Source organism: Ranitomeya imitator, chromosome 6, assembly GCF_032444005.1.
Source record: "Ranitomeya imitator isolate aRanImi1 chromosome 6, aRanImi1.pri, whole genome shotgun sequence".
In the NCBI taxonomy this organism is placed as follows: domain Eukaryota; kingdom Metazoa; phylum Chordata; class Amphibia; order Anura; family Dendrobatidae; genus Ranitomeya; species Ranitomeya imitator.
The window spans coordinates 21,116,421-21,144,198 of NC_091287.1; the positions used below are offsets into that span (position 1 = coordinate 21,116,421).

Sequence of the window (27,778 nt, forward strand, 5' to 3'; positions counted from 1 at the left end):
AAATCAGGGGTGAGACATAAATCAGGGACATGATTTACAAATCAGTGGGGGACTTATAATTTAGGGGTGGGCTTATAAATCAAATGAGGGGTGAGACATAAATCAGGAACATGACGTATAAATCAGTGGGGGACTTATAAATCAGGGGTGGGCTTATAAATCAGGGGTGAGACATAAATCAGGGACATGACTTACAAATCAGTGGGGGACTTATAATTTAGAGGTGGGCTTATAAATCAGGGGTGAGACATAAATCAGGAACATGACTTACAAATCAGTGGGGGACTTATAATTTAGGGGTGGGCTTATAAATCAAATCAGGGGTGAGACATTAATCAGGAACATGACTTATAAATCAGTGGGGGACTTATAAATCAGAGATGGGCTTATAAGTCAGGGGTGAGACATAAATCAGGGACATGACTTACAAATCAGTGGGGGACTTATAATTTAGGGGTGGGCTTATAAATCATGGGTGAGACATAAATCAGGGACATGACTTACAAATCAGTGGGAGACTTATAATTTAGGGGTGGGCTTATAAATCAAATCAGGGGTGAGACATAAATCAGGAACATGACTTACAAATGAGTGGGGGACTTATAAATCAGGGGTGGGGCTTATAAGTCAGGGGTGAGACATAAATCAGGGACATGACTTACAAATCAGTGGGGGACTTATAAATCAGGGGTGGGGCTTATAAATCAGGGGTGAGACATAAATCAGGGACATGACTTACAAATCAGTGGGAGACTTATAATTTTGGGGTGGGCTTATAAATCAAATCAGGGGTGAGACATAAATCAGGAACATGACTTACAAATGAGTGGGGGACTTATAAATCAGGGGTGGGGCTTATAAGTCAGGGGTGAGACATAAATCAGGGACATGACTTACAAATCAGTGGGTGACTTATAAATCAGGGGTGGGGCTTATAAATCAGGGGTGAGACATAAATCAGGGACATGACTTACAAATCAGTGGGGGACTTATAAGTCAGGGGTGGGCTTATAAGTCAGGGGTGAGACATAAATCAGGGACATGACTTACAAATTAGTGGGGGACTTATAAATCAGGGGTGGGCTTATAAATCAGGGGTGAGACATAAATCAGGGACATGACTTACAAATCAGTGGGGGACTTATAAATCAGGGGTGGGCTTATAAATCAGGGGTGAGACATAAATCAGGGACATGACTTACAAATCAGTGGGGGACTTATAAATCAGGGGTGGGCTTATAAATCAGGGGTGAGACATAAATCAGGGACATGACTTACAAATCAGTGGGGGACTTATAAGTCAGGGGTGGGCTTATAAATCAGGGGTGAGACATAAATCAGGGACATGACTTACAAATTAGTGGGGGACTTATAAATCAGGGGTGGGCTTATAAATCAGGGGTGAGACATAAATCAGGGACATGACTTACAAATCAGTGGGGGACTTATAAATCAAGGGTGGGCTTATGAATCATGGGTGGGCTTATAAATCAGGGGTGGGATTTATAAATTGGGTGAGACGTGTAAATTAGGATGGGGATTGTAAATCAGGTGTGGGCCTTATAAATCAGGGATGAAACTTTTAAATCATGGGTGGGACTGACAAATCAGGGGTGGGACTATCAAATTAGGGAGTACTTATAAATCAGGGGTGGGGCTTATAAATCAGGGGTGGGATTTATAAATTTGGTAGGACTTGAAAAATTGGGGTGGGGGTTATAAATCGGAGGTGAGCCTAATAAATCAAGGATGAAACTTATAAATCATGGGTGGGGCTTGTAAATCAGGCGTGGAATTAATAAACTGGGTGGGATTTGTAAATTGTGGTGGGACATTTTTCATAAATAGGTATTCAACTGTTGGGCAGTATGGAGGTTTAATGTTCTTATCATACTAAGTTCTTGGAAAGCTTATTTAGGGAGGAATATTAGTAGCCATATTGGTGGTCAGCCACCCATTTTTTATGTTAATGTGGGATAGGTCATCAATATCAGACTGATGGGGTCGGGGTCCAACACCCCAAACTCCCTCCGATCAGCTGTCCTCATCTTTGGCGGCGGTCATATTTTAAAAGTGTATGGTGCTGGACTCTACAGCGCTGTACACTATTTAGTGGCCATTACCAGATACTACAACTCAGCTTCTATTGATGAGAATAACCAGTGATCCGTATATCAGTCCTGGAATAATAATGCCTGGAATAGCAGACTTATAGCAGTAGCTGATGTAGCAGTGCCAGAATGAAGATGACTTGAATAGCAGAGTTGTAGTAGTGGTGGCTGATATAGCAGAGCAAGAATTATGATAAATTTTTAGGATCAGACTTGTAGCAGAGAGGAGTTTCCTATTACAAAGTAATGGCAAGTCACCAACTACCTGAATACTCAGGCGGCATCCTACTGCTTGAGCCAGGTTCAGTAACCAATCATGGGTGCTGCAGGTCAGGAGAGGAGGCTAAGACAGCCGAGGAGGGGAAGTGAGAACTGAGTACTTGTCTCAGGTGAGTAGCAGTAGTACAATGTAGAAACCTCACTATAACATTAATACAGGGAGTAAAGTCTTTAAAATGAGGAGAGAAAAAACATAAAGATAAGGTGACAGCTGGTCCTAAACCTTTCACTGGAGATTTGCCTTCAATATTTTGTAACTTTTAGACCTTTCGGTGTTTCCCCTGTCAGCATGAAGCCCCCTACCAAGATTCATCACTACACATTGTGCCATCCAGCATCCTGTGCCCCATCCAGGATCTCCGCAGGTTCTTAATTCCGCACAGATGTGGACTCAGATGTTGACACATTACTACTACTGTGCTTGAGGATTGATGAATGAGCCCCACCGAACCTTGGACTCGTCATCTACGTAATAGTCGTTCAGAAAAAAAATCCCAAATACCGGAGCCAAATGTTCTACCCTACCGAGTCGCACATAGACGTTGCTCTTTTTTTTTTGTAAGAAGTCCTCTGGTGATGGAGGGATGTTGATCTTGCTTTAGGGAAGATCATAAATCTTCCTGGACTGAAAGGTTTTGGCAAGGCAGACTGCAGAGGAGGCAAAGGACTTGGAAAGCACAGGATGTGAGATATTTTTATTTTGTATTTTTGGTTTTGTACATAAGAAGGCAGCCTGGGGATCGTAAAGTATGATATCATAGAAGCCAACAATAAAAGAGTGCAACCATGGGTCAATGTCAGGGTAAAAGGGGACCTCTACCTTGCCAAACCATATCTCTTTTTAAGCACAAATTCTGATTCATTTTAATAACAGATACTGATAAACTTTGGAACAATGATTTCTGATACAAAGATCCAAATCCCCTAGATATAAAGTTACATGTTACATTTTTTTCTGCTAGGGGGTAGGGTCTTATATGCCGCTCCTATAATGTATCTGTATTCAGCAAGCTCCTGAGCTCCCTCTAATGGTGGTTTATAAATTACAGAAGAATTATTTATGCTAGCAGGGAATTAGCTTGTCGGAGAAGCCTCTGAATCCCATCAGGTACCACGGATTGGGTATTAACAGAGCACTGGAGGTCTCACCTCCAGACACACTGAACACCGAATGACTCAGAAGGCTGACCATTTACCTTCTAAATCCCACCCTGGAGAGGAGATATGGTGAACAGCCTCCCACCCACTCTTCAGCTGTTTACTTAAAAACCTAGCCCTTAAAATGGCCATTAAACCCCTCTCAGCAGTTAGTGTGCTGGAGCATTTTTTATAGGTTTGTATCACTGAGTCTAACAACCTCAGTGATACATATCTCACATACAGCACTTTGCCAGAGACTTTGTCACACCCTATAAAAATGGACTAGCTCCATTCATACTCTATGGGGTTGCCAGAAAAAAAGACAAAGCCTAGCTCGATTCTCATGGGGATAAAAGTGCCCCATTCTGATGGGATGTAGAATTTCACTAAGTAGGAAGTTTCTCTTCTGATTAAGGGATTACCTGTTTTGACTGGACAACCCCTTTAAGTAAGCCACAGTTGGAAATAGCCCTTTAATACTGCATGTCTTCAGTGGAAAGGACCATGATTCTCTAGGAAGCTCCCGGCTGAAAGCTTCGACTGTATCAGACAATAAAGCTTTTTTAATTCTACTAAGAATCATTTCCAAAGAAAGCAGAGCCGATTTCCTTCCACACGTTCGTTCTGCAAATAACTCCACTTTACTTATGCCCCAATTTATTGCCGGAGTATGCACGAATCATTACCTAAATAAACTGGTTTCGCCAGAGCTGCAAAGTGCTCATATTCACCTCATAAGTCGTAGATTTTATGCTCACTTGTTAAATGGTTCCCACTTGGATTTAATTAAACATTTGGCCCCATACATGGGTGTTTCCAAATTGTCAAAAAATGTACAGTGGCATAATTCTACGCGCCCCGTCATAAATACGCCATCATGTAAACGGTGATCGACTGTGGTATGTTATGTGTGCACGTCGGCACAGTGGCTGGACTGTGATGCTGGAGGAACCCTCGTGTTCACTAAATTACAAAGAGTCTTTCAGAAACTTCTCACGAGATTGTTGGACAAAGTTTTTTTTTTCCTGCTATGGATTGAAAGAAAAACATTTCCCATAAACGTCTCTTAGAACATGGACTGAGATACAGTACGATGGTATCTTATAGTTTAGGCGTCCTTCTTAGGATGATTCCCTAGTCCTTCAGCTGGTCAGAATCAATCAACCCAAATTTCTGAAATTCTTAAACCTTTTTTTTTAGGACAGATAGAGCCTCAGTGTATAAGGCAGTGGTGGTTGTCATTGGCTGTATGGAGGCATGCGACTTGTTGGAGTGGAGCCTTACTTGTTTGCCGTGAAGTCGTTTCCATGATGGATGATATTCTCCTAGAAGCAAGTAAGAGGAGAATGACCATGTGCCGGAGAGGCAGAGTCATGGTCCTGAGCGCTGGTGACTACTCGTCAGTGCAGTGCATTGAGTTTGCCATGTTTTCTTGTTCAGGTGGGCAGAGAGAGAGGAAATGTTGTAAGAGGGAGTGTTTTGGCACACTGGGTCTGTAAGAAATCTGAATACTTGATAGCCCTGAGGCGCCCAGTTGAAAACTTGAGTTGTACTGACCAGCGACAGCCAAGTAGGGAGGATTCAACCATGACTACTGAGTGTGTGACGGGCCCAGTGTGAGAACCAACCCCACAGCTGCTCGTCAGATGGCCAGACAGTAATACAGCGAGATAATGTATTGGGCAGAGCCAAGAAGCGTCTGTCAGAGCACTGACAAGAATTTGCGGTTGAAGATCTGATATGGTGTTTCTGGGTGGAGCACTTTGTACACCTACACTTGACTGCTCTAAATATTGTGCCTGCTGAAGTTCCAGAAACCATTTTCAGCCTACAATCTGTGTTGTGTCCTGACTGAGAGTATGACTGAGCCAGACTGAGTCCGCTGGTTGTGCTACATTGTACACCGTGTTACAAGACTGTGCTATGTCTCTGGAGTCTAACTGGTAGAGATGAGAACATTGTTAGAAGTTTAATTTTGTCCGCCTTTTGACATTTTTTCCAAAAAAATGATTGGCTATAAATCGATTAGCCGCAAATCAAAAGTATTGCAATGTCTCCAGTTGCCCTGAAATGGTGTGTATAATGCTTTGACTGTAATGGACTCCTTTCAAGCTCTTTTTTAAGCAACAATTGGTTTAACAACCAACTAACCTCTAAAAAATATGTCTATCCACTTACAGAAATGTAACTACAAAATTATGTGCCTCAACTCTGATGTGTAACCACCAAGTTTAGTTCCTCTATTTTAATATGTTATCACCAAGCTGTGTGCATTAATTCTGATGTGTAACCACAAAGTAGAGTGCCTGAACTCTGTTATATGTTACCGCCAAGTTATCTGCTTCAATTCCGATGTTGTAACCATCACGTTCTGTACCTCAGTTCCAATGTGTAACCACCAAGCTGTGTGCCTAAACCTTCATGTGTAACTGCCAAGCTCTGTGCCTCAACTCTGATGTGTGACCAAGTTCTGTGTCTCAGTTTTGATGTGTTACCATCAAGCTCTGTGCCTCAACTCTATTGCACAACTGCCAAGCTGTGTGTCTCAATTTCAACATGTTACCACCAAGCTGTACGCCTCAATTCTGTAACTGCCAAGCTCTGTGCTTGAACTCTGTAGTTTAACTACCAAGTTGTTTGCCTCAACTATGATGTGCAATCACCAAGTTCAATACCACATTCTGTGCTAAATATTGCCGTAATTGAGAAACGGAAACCACAACACTAGCTGCCTTCTTCTGATTTCATGTATGTTCCAGGTGAATTGTATTGTGTCCATCTAAGTTATCGTTGAGTGAGGAAGCAAGTTAGGACCATAGCCCAAACACTTAAAACTGACCTAAACATTATTTTATAGGTGAAAATTGCTTCATAATACTGTGCCTAATGGAACAGTTTTGACAACAGTCATGTATTTTTGCATTGATTTTTACGGTGACCTCGTAATTCAAACCTCCTTAGACTCTGCTCTAGATTTCAGTTTAACCGGCACTAGACCAAATGAGGTGAATTGAGGATCCATGTTTCTGGTAAAAACTTAAAATAAAAACAAAGAATTCACTCTTTAGGGGAAAGTCCTTCACAGGTCACCTCCAGTACAGTACCTTTCTCCTACTGTGTAATTTCTCATTTACCCTGGAGGACAAAATAATTACAATTTTGTGAGGTTCTTCTAGTTACAGGTGTTAGGGTTGGCGGAACGTGCCAAATATATTTATTAGAAGTAATAGGTGCGTTCGCTACCCGGGATCCACCGTGCAGGAAAGAACCCACTGCTAAGTAAGGCGGTGAAGTATATTGGTATAAACGAACTCTGTTACTTCACAGAGTCCGTTAGCAAAGAGAACGCTGTGCCCTGTTTAGCTCACAGGGGAACACAGCTACTTAATAGAGCTGACAGTGGTCATGCAGTCAAATGCAAACACGCAGATCCTCTCCGGTGGAGCCAGAATTCTAATGGCTATTAGCCAGCCCTGAATCCACACACATGAAACTCCTCGCCGGAGGTGCCAGCATTCTAGGGGCTTATTTCAGCCGGGTCCCTGACACACACACGACCACACTGGCGCTGAGCACATACATAATTTACACTAGCGCATGGCTGTGCGGACCTGCGAACATTTTATAGTTGCAGCTCTACAGGACCTTCCTGGAGGACCAATGGGAGCTGCTACAGGGCCTGAGTGTGTGACTCTCGACCTCCAATGAGAGGTCCTCCCCTGGGCATGCTCAGTGTGTGCAAAGCAGGACTTAGTCCCAGAAAAGCCTGCTTGCTGCAGACCAGTAAAGGGTACAATAGCAGGACCTGAAAAGGCAGCAGTAACCCTTTGCACAATACCAGACTGAGTGAGATGCTGGGACCGACGTCTCCGCTGAGCAGGCTCCACTGCGGCTTAATCAGAATGAGAGACCGTAGCGGACATGGTTCGAGATTCCCCCAGTGCAGTGACGGGAACTCGACTCCTAACAACAGGTAATCATTTGGGACCAGATTCATCAAAGCTTTCACTCCAGAATTCTGGTATAAAAGCTATGAAAAATTGCAAAATTTGAGCACAATTTTGCAACTTTTGACGTTTTCATGCTGGGCTGAGATGAGGTCGGACATGGGTCATGGTGTCCACCTCAAATTTTTATCAGGTTCTCCTAGTTACAGGTAATCATTTGGGGCCCGATTCATCAAAGTTTTTACTCCAGAACTCTGGTGGAAAAAGCTTTGAAAAATTGTAAAATTTGGATGCAATTTTGCAACTTTTGACATTTTCACGCTGGGCTGAGCCGAGATGGGACATGTGGTATGGCATCCGCTGCTCATCAAATTCGTGACACGTGGAGGCATTCACTTTGCCACAAGTGTTATTCCAGAAGGGACTAGAGTAAGATTTCTGGCGAGGCGCATGCTGCACTCCTCAGAAGCTCCTGATTCCCAAAGAGGTGTGCAGATCCCAATAAATTAGGAGCCTTGCACTCCACCCCGCACCCACTATCTTCACGCCGGTCTTGATGAATCAGAGCTTTGTCGAAGCAGTAGAATACATTGTCATCTGTGCTTAGAAGACACCGTTCTACCAAAAAGGGATTGTTCAAATTGAAGAACCCCACAAACTTTTAATATGTTTGGATTTTTTAATTTCTGTTTTCATAATTTAAACTGTTACAATAATCATATAAATATATTCAGAAAACTGAAGCAAATGATATAATGGGAGGACTATGGACTCTGCCAGTGGCCAGCCGTGGGGTCAATCATCACTTTTGATTCTTGCACTGTTGCTTTAGCTGTAACTCTAGTAATATTTCTACGCTGCGAGCTTCCAAAGCGCGGTCGTCGACGAAGGATGCATTTCAATATTGGCGATGTAAGATGATCTTGTGTTAGCAAGGTCTGCAAAAAAAAGTCGCTCTAGGAGAAGAGGTGCCAGGAAGCCTCTGCGGGATATCTTCTAAATAAAACAAATTCCGTGTTGCAAAAAACGTGGCTGGTTCTGAATCTGAAGCATCGCAGGGCGGCCGAGCAGCTGGCACCTAACGTTATTAAATGTTTCTTATAGGAATGTGTTGACCCTGAAGATGCTGTTTTATTTTTATATTGACCACCTGCTCCGGGCCACTTCTCTTACTATAAACTTTAATTGAAATGCTCAGCCTCTGCTTTTATTTGACAGCTGCTCAGTACCACAGATGTCATCTGTTCTTCAGACGTAGCAGAGCTGGGTTCGTAGTTTGGCACAACTCATTATTATTCTATCACAGATTATCTGGTGAATTTATGGCAGTAAAGCCTAGCACACCCCCTTTTCCACGGGGCAGGAGGGCAAATAACTTTTTAGACTAGTGACTCAATGCAAATTTTGGGTCAAATTATGGTCATGGTAAAAAAGCGACCACTGTGAACGTCAAGCTCCAAAAAATGGGGTTGTCAGGTTGTCTCCAGTTCATGCTCATAGCCAAATATTTTTATAAATCAATGGCCCATTGTGATCCTATCTCTATATTGTCTCTATTACTGATCTATAATATTGGAGTAATATGTACTAATATTCTATTTGTAATCATGTTATAAATTTATACTTTTTATGCATTACATGTCTGGACGTATTGCTCCATTTTTCTCTGTATTGCTCTAACTGGGACGTCCTTTTTTCCTGCACTGTGCCTTCCCATGGTGGCATAGGCATCTTGTGCAGCCATTTTTTATTATGGTATCTGTTTTGGTCATTATTCTTCACGTTGTTGCTCATCTGCCAGACTTCCCCCCGTGACAACAGGTGTGGTGCCTTTATCTTCTACCTTTAGAGCCTTTCCACTTTGGACTCTTCAAAGAAGAAAGACTCCCTCTTCTCCTGTAGGCTAACCCCTCTGCCGGCCATTTATTTGCAGGAGGGTGGTTTACTCTGAACCTTCAGGCAGTGCTTCACCTCCACTGCTGCTGATTATTGTCTTTAACAAGGGACTCACATTTACGCACCTGTCCCTGTGTTGGTGCACCTGTCCCTGTGTTTGTGCACCTGTCCCTGTGTTGGTGCACCTGTCCCTGTGTTGGTGCACCTGTCCCTGTGTGGGTGCACCTGTCCCTATGTTGGTGCACCTGTCCCTGTGTTGGTACACCTGTCCCAGGGTTGGTGCAACTGTCCCTGTGTTGGTGCACCTGTCCCTGTGTTGGTACACCTGTCCCTGTGTTGGTACACCTGTCCCTGTGTTGGTGTACCTGTCCCTGTGTTGGTGCACCTGTCCCTGTGTTTGTGCACCTGTCCCTGTGTTGGTGCACCTATCCCTGTGTTGGTACCCCTGTCCCTGGGTTGGTGCACCTGTCCCTGTGTTGGTGCACCTGTCCCTGTGTTGGTGCACCTGTCCCTGTGTGGGTGCACCTGTCCCTATGTTGGTGCACCTGTCCCTGTGTTGGTACACCTGTCCCAGGGTTGGTGCACCTGTCCCTGTGTTGGTGCACCTGTCCCTGTGTTGGTACACCTGTCCCTGTGTTGGTACACCTGTCTCTGTGTTGGTGTACCTGTCCCTGTGTTGGTGCACCTGTCCCTGTGTTTGTGCACCTGTCCCTGTGTTGGTGCACCTATCCCTGTGTTGGTACCCCTGTCCCTGGGTTGGTGCACCTGTCCCTGTGTTGGTGTACCTGTCCCTGTGTTGGTGCACCTGTCCCTGTGTTGGTGCACCTGTCCCTGTGTTTGTGCACCTGTCCCTGTGTTGGTACCCCTGTCACTGTGTTGGTGCACCTGTCCCTGTGTTGGTGCACCTGTCCCTGTGTTGGTGCACCTGTCCCTGTGTGGGTGCACCTGTCCCTATGTTGGTGCACCTGTCCCTGTGTTGGTACACCTGTCCCAGGGTTGGTGCACCTGTCCCTGTGTTGGTGCACCTGTCCCTGTGTTGGTACACCTGTCCCTGTGTTGGTACACCTGTCCCTGTGTTGGTGTACCTGTCCCTGTGTTGGTGCACCTGTCCCTGTGTTGGTGCACCTGTCCCTGTGTTGGTGCACCTATCCCTGTGTTGGTACACCTGTCCCTGGGTTGGTGCACCTGTCCCTGTGTTGGTGCACCTATCCCTGTGTTGGTGCACCTGTCCCTGTGTTGGTACACCTGTCCCAGGGTTGGTGCACCTGTCCCTGTGTTGGTGCACCTGTCCCTGTGTTGGTACACCTGTCCCTGTGTTGGTACACCTGTCCCTGTGTTGTTGGTGCACCTGTCCCTGTGTTGGTGTACCTGTCCCTGTGTTGGTGCACCTGTCCCTGTGTTGGTGCACCTATCCCTGTGTTGGTACCCCTGTCCCTGGGTTGGTGCACCTGTCCCTGTGTTGGTGCACCTGTCCCTGTGTTGGTACACCTGTCCCTGTGTTGGTGCACCTGTCCCTGTGTTGGTGCACCTGTCCCTGTGTTGGTGCACCTGTCCCTGTGTTGTTGGTGCACCTGTCCCTGCGTTGGTGCACCTGTCCCTGTGTTGTTGGTGCACCTGTCCCTGTGTTGGTGCACCTGTCCCTGTGTTGTTGGTGCACCTGTCCCTGTGTTGGTGCACCTGTACCTGTGTTGGTGCACCTGTCCCTGTGTTGGTGCACCTGTCCCTGTGTTGGTGCACCTGTCCCTGTGTTGGTGCACCTGTCCCTGTGTTGGTACACCTGTCCCTGTGTTGGTGTACCTGTCCCTGTGTTGGTGCACCTGTCCCTGTGTTGGTGTACCTGTCCCTGTGTTGGTGTACCTGTCCCTGTGTTGGTGCACCTGTCCCTGTGTTGGTACACCTGTCCCTGTGTTGGTGCACCTGTCCCTGTGTTGGTGCACCTGTCCCTGTGTTGGTGCACCTGTCCCTGTGTTGGTGCACCTGTCCCTGTGTTGGTGTACCTGTCCCTGTGTTTGTGCACCTGTCCCTGTGTTGGTGCACCTGTCCCTGTGTTGGTGCACCTGTCCCTGTGTTGGTGCACCTGTCCCTGTGTTGGTACACCTGTCCCTGTGTTGGTGCACCTGTCCCTGTGTCTCACATTTTAAAATACTATTCAAGTTCGGTCCATCTAGGAATGGAAAAGGTTGGGGTTTATGTAAACTTTGCCAAAAAGTTGATGTTTCCCACAAAGTCAAAGGCGATGACAGACTGGACTGTGGGCAGAACTTTTTCTCATAACATTTCTTAAAATACTAAAGTTACATCCTGGGGCATCTGGGTCCATATGGGGTGAGGTTTCCATAAACCGCACCTGAAAGTAGGTGTTCAAGGACAGATGTTACCGGAGAGGGAGGGGTTAAAGATTCCCCGAACTGTTGACAACTGCCTGTATGATGTTGGAACAGTCAGGCATATTCTTCGCTTGTCTGTTATCTTCCAGATTAAACTCAGGAATAACTAAAAGTAAATGCAAGCTGGCATTCTCCTGTATGGAAATGGTTATTAGCAGTAATGTAACAGAGAAATAAATGCAATCTGACATCTACCAACAAGACAATGGTTAATAGCAGCAAGACAACAGAGATGTAAATGCCGTCTGGGATCTACCAGCAAGACAATGGTTAATAGCAGGAAAAAAACAGAGCTGTAAATGCAGTCTGGGATCTACCAGCAGAGCAATAGTTAATAGCAGAGATGTAACAGGGCAGAATATACAATCTGGTAATATACAATCAGGGCAACAAAATTAATAAAGGGGATGGGAGAACTACAATACCCAGATAGATTAGCGAAATTAGGATTATTTAGTCTAGAAAAAAGACGACTGAGGGGCGATCTAATAACCATGTATAAGTATATAAGGGGACAATACAAATATCTCGCTGAGGATCTGTTTATACCAAGGAAGGTGACGGGCACAAGGGGGCATTCTTTGCGCCTGGAGGAGAGAAGGTTTTTCCACCAACATAGAAGAGGATTCTTTACTGTTAGGGCAGTGAGAATCTGGAATTTCTTGCCTGAGGAGGTGGTGATGGCGAACTCAGTCGAGGGGTTCAAGAGAGGCCTGGATGTCTTCCTGGAGCAGAACAATATTGTATCATACAATTATTAGGTTCTGTAGAAGGACGTAGATCTGGGTATTTATTATGATGGAATATAGGCTGAACTGGATGGACAAATGTCTTTTTTCGGCCTTACTAACTATGTTACTATGTTACTATGTTACTATGTATATTCCAGCAAGGCAATGGTTAATAACAGGAATACAATGAAGTATAGGTAAACTGTAAATACACTTGAAATGATATGCTACTTTGAGTGCAGATGCTAGGTGTGAATAGCTGCAAGAAGTTGATAATTTTCTTAAAAGATTATTTGGACAACGCCGCACCTCTAATCTCCACCTCTACTGCGAGCCTCTTAGATAGGCAGCAGCTGCTCTTCTAGTTCTTGGCTACTTGCTGAAGAGTCAGTACTACTCAGCTATGTCCTGGGAAGTTCTTCCACCCCTTGTATTTGAGGACTAAGATAAATGCAAACACTGAATATTCCAGTTCTTTGTAATTGTACTATACATTATAGAATATCATACAATATCAAACATTGTACTAGTGCAGGAAACTCAGGACTCAGTGAGCCTCCATCTATGGGATGAAGGAGGGTCATTGCTTTTTTGACACTTTCCACTAGATCTTTAGTAGACGTAGCTAGTACCTTTACTAAATGACAATAGGATTGAGCAGAGACACAATAAAAAGTTTTTTATAAAAAGTTGCCCTTTCTAATTTGCCGGGATATTACACGGCGCGGCTGGACAGTGAACGATACTAAACAATCAGTCCCGTTATATAAACAGCACATCGGGGGTGGTCTTCTCTATTGTACTTTTTGATGCTGCCAAAATATTTTGTTAAGCCATGCATTTCATCTGTTCTACTGAGAAGTCTTTCACACATGCTAAAAATACTATGGGAGAGTTCCTCGTGCCAGAACCAGCGGGGGACACCACGAGAACTTCACTTAACAGGAGATTATCAGCCAACCTTCAGGATGGATTGAGAAAATATATATAGAAATGAAGCATATTTTGTATTGCACCAAGTAAGTGCACTGTAGGCTTTTAGGCCCTTTAAAACTTTTTTTTTTCCAACTTTGTTCATTTTCAGTTGTAACTTGCAAACCTTAACAATAATCATCCGGAGAGATGCCATCAGAATTCATCACGTAGATCTGGGTGAGCAGCACAGACCATAGATGACAGTGCAACGTGTCTTCATATGAGGAAAATAAGATATGCAGGTTGGAAGACAAACAGGAAAAGTAGGTAGCACTAAAGAAGCAGAGCCAGGTGTGTGAAAAAACACAGGAGCAATAACAGTACAAGAAAATGGTATCTTCCAGCAGGAAAGTAGTTAATCACAGGAATACAGTCTAATATTTTCAAGCAGAGGTTAAACCCAGGAGTAACTGGGAAGTAAACACAGTCTGATCTCCTCCAGCAGGATAATGGTTAATAGCAGCTATTTAACAAAGAAGTAAATACAGTCTGGTATCTTCCAGCAAGGCAATGGCAAATAGCAGGAATACAATGCAGTATAGATAAACTGGAGACTTGCTAGAAGTTAGTAACTTGCTGAAAGTTTGATGTGGACAACACTTAAGTGTACTGGATTGAGCTTGGAAATATCTCTGGTTGTAGGATTGAAATCAGGAGAAGTTGAAGAGATGATAGATACTAGGCTGAAGCTTAGACAAGAGAATTAGCAGCAAATCTTGCAAAACTTAAAGCAATTGTGGACAAAACTACTTAGTACCCTAGCTCTGGCCTCTTCAGGTTACCTGAAAAACTTGGTGTAAACTATCGCTAGATGTTTTTTTGTGTTTGCCTACAGACACACTCTGAATAATAATAATTTGGTTTATTTGTTTATTGATTTTAATTAGGTATAGCTCCTTTTTATCTTGATTGTAATTAAAGTATGGTTTTAATATATATGTTCTATTTTTTGAATGCAAGAGCAAAACGTAAACATGCGTCATTGCTCCACCTGTGTTTTCAACATCTTTTTTCAATTATTTGTTTTTTGTAACTTTTTTTATTTGCATTTTTTGGCAGTTTATCTTTGTTTTGTTTTTTAATTTTTTTTTTCAATTTAGTTTTGTCTTTTTTTTTGTCATCCCTTAATTGGATCTTGAAATAAAGATGCAATTTGTAACTGAGATGACACGTAGGAGTATTCTATATACCGTCCTTGGCTGCTGTCCCATTTACAAAGTGGCTTTTAATCTGACACCGTGCACACTCTGCAGAATGAGGCTCCTTAGCCATCACCTCCGTCCCAGATTCCATCCTCTCCGCATGGCGTAGTTATGGTTGTGTTGTTGGCTATGATAGAAATTGCATCTTTGCTTCTGGGCAGCGCGGGCTATTGGATTGCAGCAGGTTCTATTTTTGAGATTCTCTCGGAGCGCGGCCTCAGCTGGAGGCCGAATTTCTAGTAGAATGCTGGGGAGTGACCGCTAATGAGCGTTAGTCAGCACTGGTTTCCAATCAATGTGACGGCTCCGTCAGCTGATGATAATAGATTATTAATTGTAGATCTTACAACAAGGTTTGATTCCAAAGTAACGATATATAATAACTGGCAATAAAACACAATAGGACACTCGGTCCTAATCGTAGCCGTAACTTTAGTTCTAGCCCTAACCTTAGCCCTAGCCTTAACCCTTTTCCTAGCACTAATCATTGTCCTAGCCCTAACTATAGACTAAACCTTAGTCTTAGCCCTAACCTTAGTCCTAGCCCTAACTTTAGTCCTAGCCTTATCTCCAGTCCTAGCCCTAACCTTAGTCCACGTCCCACACTTAGTCCAAGCCCTAACCTTAGCCCTAGCCTTAACCATTTTCCTAGCACTAATCATAGTCCTAGCCCTAACTATAGACCAAACCTTAGTCTTAGCCTTAACCTTAGTCCTAGCCCTAACTTTAGTCCTAGCCTTATCTCCAGTCCTAGCCCAAACCTTAGTCCTATACCTAACCATTTTTCCTATCCCTAACCTTAGTCCACGTCCTAAACTTAGTCCAAGCCCTAACCTTGTCCTAGCCCTAACTTTAGTCTTAGCCTTATCTCTAGCCCTAGCCCAAACCTTTATCCTAGACCTAATCCTAGTCTTAGCCCTAACCTTAGTCCTAGCCCAAATCTTAGTCCAATCCCTAACCTTAGTTCTACCTCTCTCATCGTAGCTTTAATTGTATTGGTTTTTTTTGTAGTTTTTTTCTACAGGGGGCACTTTTTTTACATTTTGGACAGCTCTCCCTGCAGGGACATATCTCTCCACTCACAAAATTACCAGAGAGGAGGGTGGGGAGCTGGGCTAGAATATAGGGCTGTGCACACGATTCAATACTGTTGCTGCCTATGCAGAGCCCCACAGTCCAGATTAATTTGTCATAGGCTGCTGCGCTCTGCATAGGCAGTGACAGGGATAACAAATTTCACTTAATCACACTGAGAATCTTGTAGCCTCACAGGCCGCCGGGTGGACACTCACTGCCCCAGGCAGAAGTGGATTAGCACAGCGGAGTCCTGGATTATTTGACAGTGAGGGGTGAATTTTGCACTGACGTCTGATGTGTTAGTATGAATATCACTATTCTCGGGCTGTTCCATACGTTCTGGTGTCCTATAGTAATGTATACGGGCCCTGTTGCACAACATTGCATCTACGACGTGACCGGCCATATTGGTGGTAATCTATTTATCCGCACGTATTTATTTATTTTTTTCAACAGAAGTCAACATCATTTGGGCCGGACATCAAACGCACCACAGCTCGGAGGATTACAACCTAACCACAGCCCTACGCCAGTCCTTCCTGCAAAAATATTTTTCTTGGGTAAGCCGTAATGGCGTCCATAAGGATGAGGAGAACGGAATTATATCAAGTCACCTCCATATTTTTTAATTTTACTAATACATATAGAAATAAATGTCTTCTGAGCTTCTGTAACTTATGATTCCTGAATTATGGAGAAACACTATGATTCTGTGAAACATGATGACACGGGAGAAGTTTAAAGGGATTTTCCACTACTTTTGAAATGTTTTTGGAGGGTAGAGATTCTTATAGCAGGTAGCCTCAAGCCATACCAAAGATGACCTGAAACTTGTCATATGTTTGGTTTTTTACCCCCGTGAATGTCGCTGTTCTTCTGAATCTGAATCTGTTTTTCTTTTCTTCCTGCTCCTCTCTGTTCTTGAGCTATAGCCCTGATGTAAATCTAAACTTGTTAGCCAAAGGGGAGTGGTCCTCAAGAAGACTCCCACGAATATTCGAGGACCAGGCCCACTTGGATAAAATACTAGAGTTATATACGGGAAAGATGGGGCCATATCTTAGGAATGGAGAGGAGGATGAACATAAGAAAAACATCGCCGGATTCAGCAGAACAGCGGCATTAACATTTTATATAAAAATAAATATATATATATTTATGGGAAGTGACAGGTCCTCTTTAACACTGGAGTCTGCAGAGAAACCGGAATAATTCCGTCCCAACCATCAGATGACTGGTGGTTGGAAAATCAACACATCCAGTCCCAGTAGAGACCATTATAGAAGCAAGTGATTCATGTCTGAAGTATGAATTATTTCCTCTTTTAAACTTTTAAAAATTTGTGGAAAACTCCTTTAACAATCTATGCACCAACAAAACAAAACTCTACTCAGGATATCTGAAGTCAAAAGGAAAAAAATAAGTAAATACTCTACTATAGTCATGTAGCCCCCCCAGGCTTAATATTTTTTCCTCAAATCCAAGTTTCCAAAGTGCTCTTTTTATGTGATAGGTTCTTGACTAAATGACTGCCTGCTGAGCAGCTTCAGCCAATAGCTTTAGAGCAGGGAGTCTGTGAGGAGCAGCTTCAGCCAATAGCAACAGAGCAGGAAGTCTATGAGGAGCTGCTTCAGCCAATAGCTGCAGAGTAGGGAGTCTGTGAGGAGCAACTTCAGCCAATAGCAGCAAGGCAGACTGTCTGTGAGGTTTTGCTTCAACCAGTAGATACAGAGCTGGAAGTTTGTGCGTAGAATCTTTAGCCAATAATAGCATGAGCAGGAAGTATGTGAGGAGCTGCTTCAGCCGATATCTTTAGAGCAGGAAGTCTGTAAAGAGCCACTTCAGCCAATAGCTAAATAGTAGGAATTCTCTGAGGAGCTGCTTCAGCCAATAATAGCAGAGCAGGAAGTCTACGAAGAGTCGCTTCAGAAAATAGCTAAACAACAAAATGTCTATGAGGAGCAGCTTCAGCCAATAGTAGCAGAGCAGGAAGTCTACAAAGAGATGCTTCAGCCAATAGCTAAACAGCAGGAAGCCTGTGAGGAGCTGCTTCAGAGAATATCTTCAGTGCAAGAAGTGTTTGTGTTTGAGGAACAGCTTCAGCCAATATCTTCAGTGCAGGAAGTGTGTGAGAGGCAGCTTCACCCAATAGCTAAAGCACAGGATGTCTGTGAGGAGCAGCATCAGCCAATAGCTTTAGAGCAGGGAGTCTGTGAGGAGCAGCTTCAGCCAATAGCTTTAGAGCAGGGAGTCTGTGAGGAGCAGCTTCAGCCAATAGTGTTAGAGCAGGGAGTCTGAGGAGTTGCTTTAGCCAATAGCAGCAAGGCAGACTGTCTGTGAGGTTTTGCTTCAACCAGTAGATACAGAGCTGGAAGTTTGTGCGTAGAATCTTTAGCCAATAATAGCATGAGCAGGAAGTATGTGAGGAGCTGCTTCAGCCGATATCTTTAGAGCAGGAAGTCTGTAAAGAGCCACTTCAGCCAATAGCTAAATAGTAGGAATTCTCTGAGGAGCTGCTTCAGCCAATAATAGCAGAGCAGGAAGTCTACGAAGAGTCGCTTCAGAAAATAGCTAAACAACAAAATGTCTATGAGGAGCAGCTTCAGCCAATAGTAGCAGAGCAGGAAGTCTACAAAGAGATGCTTCAGCCAATAGCTAAACAGCAGGAAGCCTGTGAGGAGCTGCTTCAGAGAATATCTTCAGTGCAAGAAGTGTTTGTGTTTGAGGAACAGCTTCAGCCAATATCTTCAGTGCAGGAAGTGTGTGAGAGGCAGCTTCACCCAATAGCTAAAGCACAGGATGTCTGTGAGGAGCAGCATCAGCCAATAGCTTTAGAGCAGGGAGTCTGTGAGGAGCAGCTTCAGCCAATAGCTTTAGAGCAGGGAGTCTGTGAGGAGCAGCTTCAGCCAATAGTGTTAGAGCAGGGAGTCTGAGGAGTTGCTTTAGCCAATAGCTTTAGAGCAGGGAGTCTGTAAGGAGCAGCTTCAGCCAATGGCTTTAGAGCAGGGAGTCTGTGAGGAGCAGCTTCAGCCAATAGCTTTAGAGCAGGGAGTCTGTGAGGAGCAACTTCAGCCAATATCTTCAGTACAGGAAGTCTGTGAGGTGCAGCTTCAGCCAATAGCTTTAGAGCAGGGAGTCTGTGAGGAGTAGCTTCAGCCAATAGCTTTAGAGCAGAGAGTCTGTGAGGAGCAGCTTCAGCCAATAGCTTTAGAGCAGGGAGTCTGTGAGGAGCAGCTTTAGCCAATAGCTTTAGAGCAGGGAGTCTGTGAGGAGCAGGTTCAGCCAATATCTTCAGTGCAGGGAGTCTGTGTGGAGCAGCTTCAGCCAATAGCTTTAGAGCAGGGAGTCTGTGAGGAGCAGCTTCAGCCAATATCTTCAGTGCAGGAAGTCTGTGAGGAGCAGCTTCAGCCAATAGCTATAGAGCAGGGAGTCTGTGAGGAGCAGCTTTAGCCAATAGCTTTAGAGCAGGGAGTCTGTGAGGAGCAGCTTTAGCCAATAGCTTTAGAGCAGGGAGTCTGTGAGGAGCAGCTTCAGCCAATAGCTTTAGAGCAGGGAGTCTGTGAGGAGCAGCTTCAGCCAATAGCTTTAGATCAGGGAGTCTGTGAGGAGCAGCTTCAGCCAATAGCTTTAGAGCAGGGAGTCTGTGAGGAGCAGCTTCAGCCAATAGCTTCAGTGCAGGAAGTCTGTGAGGAGCAGCTTCAGCCAATAGCTTTAGAGCAGGGAGTATGTGAGGAGCAGCTTCAGCCAATAGCTTTAGAGCAGGGAGTCTGTGAGGAGCAGCTTCAGCCAATAGCTTTAGAGCAGGGAGTCTGTGAGGAGCAGCTTCAGCCAATAGCTTTAGAGCAGAGAGTCTGTGAGGAGCAGCATCAGCCAATAGCTTTAGAGCAGGGAGTCTGTGAGGAGCAGCTTCAGCCAATAGCTTCAGTGCAGGAAGTCTGTGAGGAACAGCTTCAGCCAATAGCTTTAGAGCAGGGAGTCTGTGAGGAGCAGCTTCAGCCAATAGCTTTAGAGCAGGGAGTCTGTGAGGAGCAGCTTCAGCCAATAGCTTTAGAGCAGGGAGTCTGTGAGGAGCAGCTTCAGCCAATAGCTTTAGAGCAGGGAGTCTGTGAGGAGCAGCTTCAGCCAATATATTCAGTGCAGGAAGTCTGTGAGGAGCAGCTTCAGCCAATAGCTATAGAGCAGGGAGTCTGTGAGGAGCAGCTTTAGCCAATAGCTTTAGAGCAGGGAGTCTGTGAGGAGCAGCTTTAGCCAATAGTTTTAGAGCAGGGAGTCTGTGAGGAGCAGCTTCAGCCAATAGCTTTAGAGCAGGGAGTCTGTGAGGAGCAGCTTCAGCCAATAGCTTTAGAGCAGGGAGTCTGTGAGGAGCAGCTTCAGCCAATAGCTTCAGTGCAGGAAGTCTGTGAGGAGCAGCTTCAGCCAATAGCTTTAGAGCAGAGAGTCTGTGAGGAGCAGCATCAGCCAATAGCTTTAGAGCAGGGAGTCTGTGAGGAGCAGCTTCAGCCAATAGCTTCAGTGCAGGAAGTCTGTGAGGAGCAGCTTCAGCCAATAGCTTTAGAGCAGGGAGTCTGTGAGGAGCAGCTTCAGCCAATAGCTTTAGAGCAGGGAGTCTGTGAGGAGCAGCTTCAGCCAATAGCTTTAGAGCAGGGAGTCTGTGAGGAGCAGCTTCAGTCAATAGCTTTAGAGCAGGGAGTCTGTGAGGAGCAGCTTCAGCCAATAGCTTTAGAGCAGAGAGTCTGTGAAGAACAGCTTCAGCCAATAGCTTTAGAGCAGGGAGTCTGTGAGGAGCAGCTTCACCCAATAGCTTTAGAGCAGGAAGTCTGTGAGGAGTAGCTTCAGCCAATAGCTTTAGAGCAGGGAGTCTGTGAGGAGCAGCTTCAGCCAATAGCTTTAGAGCAGGGAATCTGTGAGGAGCAGCTTCAGCCAATAGCTTTAGAGCAGGGAGTCTGTCATGAGCAACTTCAGCCAATATCTTCAGTACAGGAAGTCTGTGAGGAGCAGCTTCAGCCAATAGATTTAGAGCAGGGAGTATGTGAGGAGCAGCTTCAGCCAATAGCTTTAGAGCATGGAGTCTGTGAGGAGCAGCTTCAGTCAATAGCTTTAGAGCAGGGAGTCTGTGAGGATTAGCTTTAGCCAATAGCTTTAGAGCAGGGAGTCTGTGAGGAGCAGCTTCAGCCAATAGCTTTAGAGCAGGGAGTCTGTGAGGAGCAGCTTCAGCCAATAGCTTTAGAGCAGGGAGTCTGTGAGGAGCAGCTTCAGTCAATAGCTTTAGGGCAGGGAGTCTGTGAGGAGCAACTTCAGCCAATAGCTAAACAGCAGGATGTCTGTGAGGAGCTGCTTCAGCCAATAGCTTAACAGCAGGAAGTCTGTGAGGAGCAACTTCTGCCAATATGTTCAGTGCAGGAAGTCTGTGTGGAGCAACTTCAGCCAATATGTTCAGTGCAGGAAGTTTGTGTGGAGCAAATTCAGCCAATAGCTTCAGTGCAGGAAGTCTGTGAGGAGCAGCTTCAGCCAATAGCTTTAGAGCAGGGAGTCTGTGAGGAGCAGCTTCAGCCAATAGCGTTAGAGCAGGGAGTCTGTGAGGAGTAGCTTTAGCCAATAGCTTTAGAGCAGGGAGTCAGTGGGGAGCAGCTTCAGCCAATAGCGTTAGTGCAGGGAGTCTGAGGAGTTGCTTTAGCCAATAGCTTTAGAGCAGGGAGTCTGTGAGGAGCAGCTTCATCCAATAGCTTTAGAGCAGGGAGTCTGTGAGGAGCAGCTTCAGCCAATAGCTTTAGAGCAGGGAATCTGTGAGGAGCAGCTTCAGCCAATAGCTTTAGAGCAGGGAGTCTGTCATGAGCAACTTCAGCCAATATCTTCAGTACAGGAAGTCTGTGAGGAGCAGCTTCAGCCAATAGCTTTAGAGCAGGGAGTATGTGAGGAGCAGCTTCAGCCAATAGCTTTAGAGCATGGAGTCTGTGAGGAGCAGCTTCAGTCAATAGCTTTAGAGCAGGGAGTCTGTGAGGATTAGCTTTAGCCAATAGCTTTAGAGCAGGGAGTCTGTGAGGAGCAGCTTCAGCCAATAGCTTTAGAGCAGGGAGTCTGTGAGGAGCAGCTTCAGCCAATAGCTTTAGAGCAGGGAGTCTGTGAGGAGCAACTTCAGCCAATAGCTAAACAGCAGGATGTCTGTGAGGAGCTGCTTCAGCCAATAGCTTTACAGCAGGAAGTCTGTGAGGAGCAACTTCAGCCAATATGTTCAGTGCAGGAAGTCTGTGTGGAGCAACTTCAGCCAATAACTTCAGTGCAGGAAGTCTGTGAGGAGCAGCTTCAGCCAATAGCTTTAGAGCAGGGAGTCAGTGAGGAGCAGCTTCAGCCAATAGCGTTAGAGCAGGGAGTCAGTGAGGAGCAGCTTCAGCCAATAGCGTTAGAGCAGGGAGTCAGTGAGGAGCAGCTTCAGCCAATAGCGTTAGAGCAGGGAGTCAGTGAGGAGCAGCTTCAGCCAATAGCTTCAGTGCAGGAAGTCTGTGAGGAGCCTTGGCTTTAGCAAGTAGCTGCAGAGCAGGAAGCGATGTCAGAATGGTCTTTTGGGTGAAATCTACTGTATGATTTCATTTTTTCTCAGGCTCTTCACATTAAATGTACAGATAACATTATAATTACTATGGCTTCCAGATTTCTCTATAATCCCGTCACACATTTTACATTGCCTTTATCTATAATTGTTTATCAGATATTCTATGAATCCTATTTCTAAGCCCTCTCGCTATCACCTTATCTGATGGCAAAATGATTTTCTATTTTTAAAAGTAATTTCCCTCCCCTGGTGGCGGATCGCTGAGCGCAGCATATCTCTTTAAGAAGAGGGTAAACACGCTGAGCTGTTCTCCATTACACCTGTTCAGTGTCCGGTGCCAAGAAAAATATGTGAACCGCGTAGAGAAGAAGGGCCGGAGCGCTCGGCATCTCTTATGACCTGTAACAGTTTGTGTTGCAGCAGGTGCCTGGGAAATGTGTAAGGTCATCTGGCCGGCGTCGCTCTATAAAACAGGAAAGGACATCTTATAGGCTCACCCCTCCGAGCGCAGCCTGCGGGACCTCTGTCTATAGTAACTGACGCCTGGAAATTCAGAGAAACGCTCTGCAAGGGGAATCCTAATTATCTACCATCAGGTTATATTTCTGGCCGGTATAATATGCTGAGTCATTTCTCAAGATATTATTTTACAAGGGTCTGAGAATGGTTTTACTGAAAATAGAGCTTCACAAAATCCACCAAGAATTCTGTTCCTGCAGGCGCCACTAGGGGGAGCTCAGGAGTGTTGGGAATACAGTAACTGCAGAGCTCTCGGCACAAGATTTCTTGCAAAAATCCTGAAATACTCTGTGCTGTTGGGAATCCTGCTCTTTCCACTATAACTCTCAGCCTGTTATGTTCCAGAATGTCTGAAATACTCTGTGCTGCTGGGAACGTTGCTCCTTTCACCGACTTCTTTTCTTCTGAAATACTCTGTGCTGCTGCAGATCATGCTCCCCTTCTAATGTTATGTAATGTTCGGTCTGTGACATTATAAAACATCCGCACATTGCCCTCCTAAAATACTCTGTGCTGCTCCGGACCTTGCCCTTTACACTATGCATCTATCAGTTTATACCTTTTCACAAAGTTAGTAGTTCCTGTCCTGAAATTCTCTGTGCTGCGTTAAATAACTCTCTTCTTGTGACATTGCGCAAAATCCGCGCTCTCCTCTCCTGAAATACTCTGTGCTGCTGCACTGGTCTGACTATGACTTAAAAAAGATTTTTTTTTTTTAAGATGTAGCAGAGCTGTGTGTGCAATTCAGCAATGATATGTTTCCACCCTAAAGTGCCGCAGTCATACTACCTGCAGTCCTATGTCAATCCCCAGGAGCAGAATTTGATACATTGTAACTATTGGTCGGATGTCACAAATCCAAAACTCACCTCTGCTACATGTGATCTTCTGGATGTGAGGATGATGATGGAGAAGGGTGAGAGTTGTGTGCTGGAATGTGTCCTCACATGGACATGTAATACTAATAACCTTCATGCAACGAGAACAATGTGGGGTTTCGGTAGGGGCTTATTAAGGAGCGCAGCTCCTGCTGTGACCAGCTGCGCCCTCATAGTTAACGCAGCGGCTGTCAGATCTTTTCTGATTTACTTTGACGTTGATGCCGGCAAATCAAATAAAATGTAAAAAGTTCCCGGGCACAGGAGGAATAGATTTGTGGCTCGTCAGCTTGTAAAATATAGCGCCCCACCTGTCCAGTGCCTGGTATTACAGCTCCGTTCCATTAAAATGAATGAGGCTGAGCTGCAATACCACATACCGCCTGTGGGCAAGTGTGGCGCTGTCTCTCTGTTCTCATGAACTGTATGGCGGCATTTCTCAGCCACTAGGTCATGTATAGCTCCACTCAATAATTCCAACTTTTCCATCCTAAAGTGATGGCAGGTGCCTCTATTAAGGATGGTTTTATAGTCTGTGTTGTCTGTACAGCCCCCCGGGGGGCGCTCAGTCATGGCTGCGGGATCTGGGGGTCTGCCGCAGTCCTTCACTGCACTCCATTACTGCACTGCTGTAGACCACCAGGGATAATATCATTGATCCATACAATACCGTAGCCCACAAGGGCCGTTAATATGAACCTGTTTACTACCCTAGCCCACCAGGGATCTTATCGCTAACCCCTTTACTAACCAAGCCCATCAGTGATGTTATAATTAACCCCTTAACTACTGTAGCCCACAAAGGATAGTATAATTAACTTTAACACTACACTAGCCCACCAGGGATGTTATCAATAACCTCTTACCTGCAATGCCCACCAGGGATAATATAATTAACCTATTTAATACTTTAGTCCTCCTACTGTTGCCCACCGTGGCTGGTATAATTAACCTATTCACTTTCCTAGCCCACCAGGGATGTTATCATAAACCCTTTAACTACTGTAGCCCACCAGGGATGTTCTAATTAATCCACTCACTACCACAGCCTACCAGAAAATATTCATTTACCAATCGCTGCTTTATTTCCCAGGTTCTCACCCTTCCGTACATGCATTGTGCTGCGCAATTTAAGTTCAGAGCTTTGGGGAGCTTCTTTTTTTTTTTGGACTGGCGTATGTTTGGTTTAAAATTGCTTGGAAATATTATGCAAACCCACCAGAGATATGCTTCACATCCTGGGCACAGCGTTAAACAATCCATTCACTATCCTAGCCCACCAGGGATGTTGCCACCCTGAACCACCTGGGCCTCATCAGGAGCACGGTATGGCGGTATTATTTTAGTACAGGTGACAATTTACCAGAATTCATGAAATATTGGTGTTTCTCACCGAATTTAGATAAAGTCAGTAAGGTGGTCACTTTTTGATTTTTTTTTAATTGTGTTGGGCTTCCTATATTCTGAATGCCCCTGTCCACTCTGCCCCCGCTGTCCACTCTGCCCCCGCTGTCCCCTCTGCCCCCGCTGCCCACTCTGCCCCCGCTGCCCACTCTGCCCCCGCTGCCCACTCTGCGCCCGCTGCCCACTCTGCCCCCGCTGTCCCCTCTGCCCCCGCTGCCCACTCTGCCCCCGCTGTCCACTCTGCCCCCGCTGTCCCCTCTGCCCCCGCTGCCCACTCTGCCCCCGCTGTCCCCTCTGCCCCCGCTGCCCACTCTGCCCCCGCTGTCCCCTCTGCCCCCGCTGCCCACTCTGCCCCCGCTGCCCTCTCTGCCCCCGCTGCCCACTCTGCCCCCGCTGCCCTCTTTGCCCCCGCTGCCCTCTCTGCCCCCGCTGCCCACTCTGCCCCCGCTGCCCACTCTGCCCCGCTGCCCACTCTGCCCCGCTGCCCACTCTGGCCCCGCTATACTATAGCCATGCCCCTGCCGGGAATTGGCGCGCTGGTAAGATGGAGCCTTGTTCCAGGACGGCTCCTGTGGAAGTTCTGCACATCGTATTTTGTTTCCCGTGAGTGTGAAAACACCTGAAAGCAGCGAGATACTTTACAAATCACATAAATTGGACGCAGAACACGTAGAAGAGAATTCCATTACAAGTGAGCGAATGTCGCCCGTCTCCTCCACCTGCAGCTCGTTAATGCAACTTTAGCTCCATGTAAAATATTACACTTGTAACGTGTTCCCCCCAGAGATCACCTGTAACTGGACCTGGACGTGCACACATCAGAGGAATCCCACTCTGCGCTCATCTGTGTGTACCTGAGTCCATTATTCCTAAACCCAGGGTCAAAACGTGCCCCAGCAGCAGATCCCACCTGCCCTCAGCCCAGCACCTGCAAACATAATAATAGCTATAATTAACAACGATATTACCTCTATATTATTATTTTTATTATTATTTTATTTGTATTTATTATAATTACTATTATTTCCATTATTTTTTTCATTTATCATTATTTTATTTGTATCATTTTTGTATTTATTATAATTATTATTTTCATAGATTTTTGCATTTATTATTATTGTTTAGTATTTTTTTGTATATTATTATTATTTTGTTTGTATTATTTTTTTATTTATTATAATTATTATTATTTCTATAATTTTTTGCATTTATTATTATTTTATTTGTATTATTTTTGTATTTATTATAATTATTATTTCTATTAATTTTTGCATTAATTATTATTGTTTAGTATTTTTTGTATATTATTATTATTTTGTTTGTATAATTTTTTTATTTATTATAATTATTATTTCAATATTTTTTTGCATTTATTATTATTATTATTTTGTATTTTTTATATTATTATTATTTTATTTGTATTTTTTTATTTATTATAATTATTTTTGTATTTATTAGAACTATTATTATTTGCATTATTTTATTATTATATTTGTGTTATTTTTTGCATTGTATTTTTTATTATTGTACTTTTTTATTTTTTATTATATTAGTGATATAGTATTATATATATACTTGAATTATTTTTTTAGATTTTTGTTGTTATTCTTTTTTGCATTCTTTCTTAAACTTGTGATACAGTGCTATTTATATATTAGTGTATTTTTGTTTTTTTTACGCTATTATTTATCTTTTTAATTATTATTTATTAGAGTAGTACTATACTATTACAATCAATAATAATTTTTTTTTTCTTTTTTTCTTTGTGTCCTTCATATTACAATGGATCCATATGAGTACTGATTTTTAGCCTGTAGGAGTTAATGTTGTGGATGTTTTTTGTTACATTTTTTCCCCTTATCAATATCATCTCAATTTCTGCAACATTGTAGAAAAGAATAAAAAAGAAAACTAAAAGGACCAAAAGACCAAAAGCAAATAGAATTGTAAAACAAAAACAGATACAATTATAAGGGAAATTATGAATACATAATAATAATAATCATAAAAATAATAATTATTATTTAATGTAATTATAATAATAACAATAATAATAATTATTATTATTGTATGTAATTTTATGTGATTATTTTTTATATTATTTATTTGATTATATATTTTTACATTATTATTATTTGCAAAAATTATTTTTTTAAATGACTATTACATATACAGAAATTGCCACTTCTGCTACTTATTGCACAAGACCTTCACTTCTGACAATGAAGACGACGTACCACCGATGTAGCAGTTTTTCTCCATTTTTACCCTTGCATGATGCCCCCCACTAGCCACATTTGCAGAGAACGGCGATGCGACCCCATCCAAGAAAATAGGGGTCACCTGCAATTCCTTACACAACCAGTAAATAAAGGAATAGGGGACATTCTTCACTCTCAATATCAATGGGGGTCCCATAAGTTGGACTCTACTGATCATAAACTGATGCTATAATATGGTTACCATATGCTACCACTTTATGAGATAGGAAAACACCTTTTTAAAGGTTTATAAGATTGCTGCCAAAAACAGCACCACCCCTGGTCGCTGGTGGTATGTGGTATTGCAACTCGTCAAAATTATTAGGAAGGAGCTGCAGTACCACATACAACCTGTAGGCCGATGTTGCACTGTGCTTAAAAAAAAAATAATATTTTTTTCTGCAACCCTTTGAGTTGGGGAACA

General features: G+C 44.0%; 1 protein-coding gene across 1 annotated transcript in view; it reads left to right on the top strand.

Moving 5' to 3' along the window:
* AGMO (alkylglycerol monooxygenase) overlaps positions 1-27,778 on the top strand; it is a 250,034-nt gene that overhangs the window by 83,441 nt on the left and 138,815 nt on the right. The window contains exon 5 of the mRNA XM_069729308.1: positions 16,202-16,305. Coding sequence (XP_069585409.1) covers positions 16,202-16,305 — 104 coding nt within the window. The remainder of the gene's footprint in view (positions 1-16,201; positions 16,306-27,778) is intronic.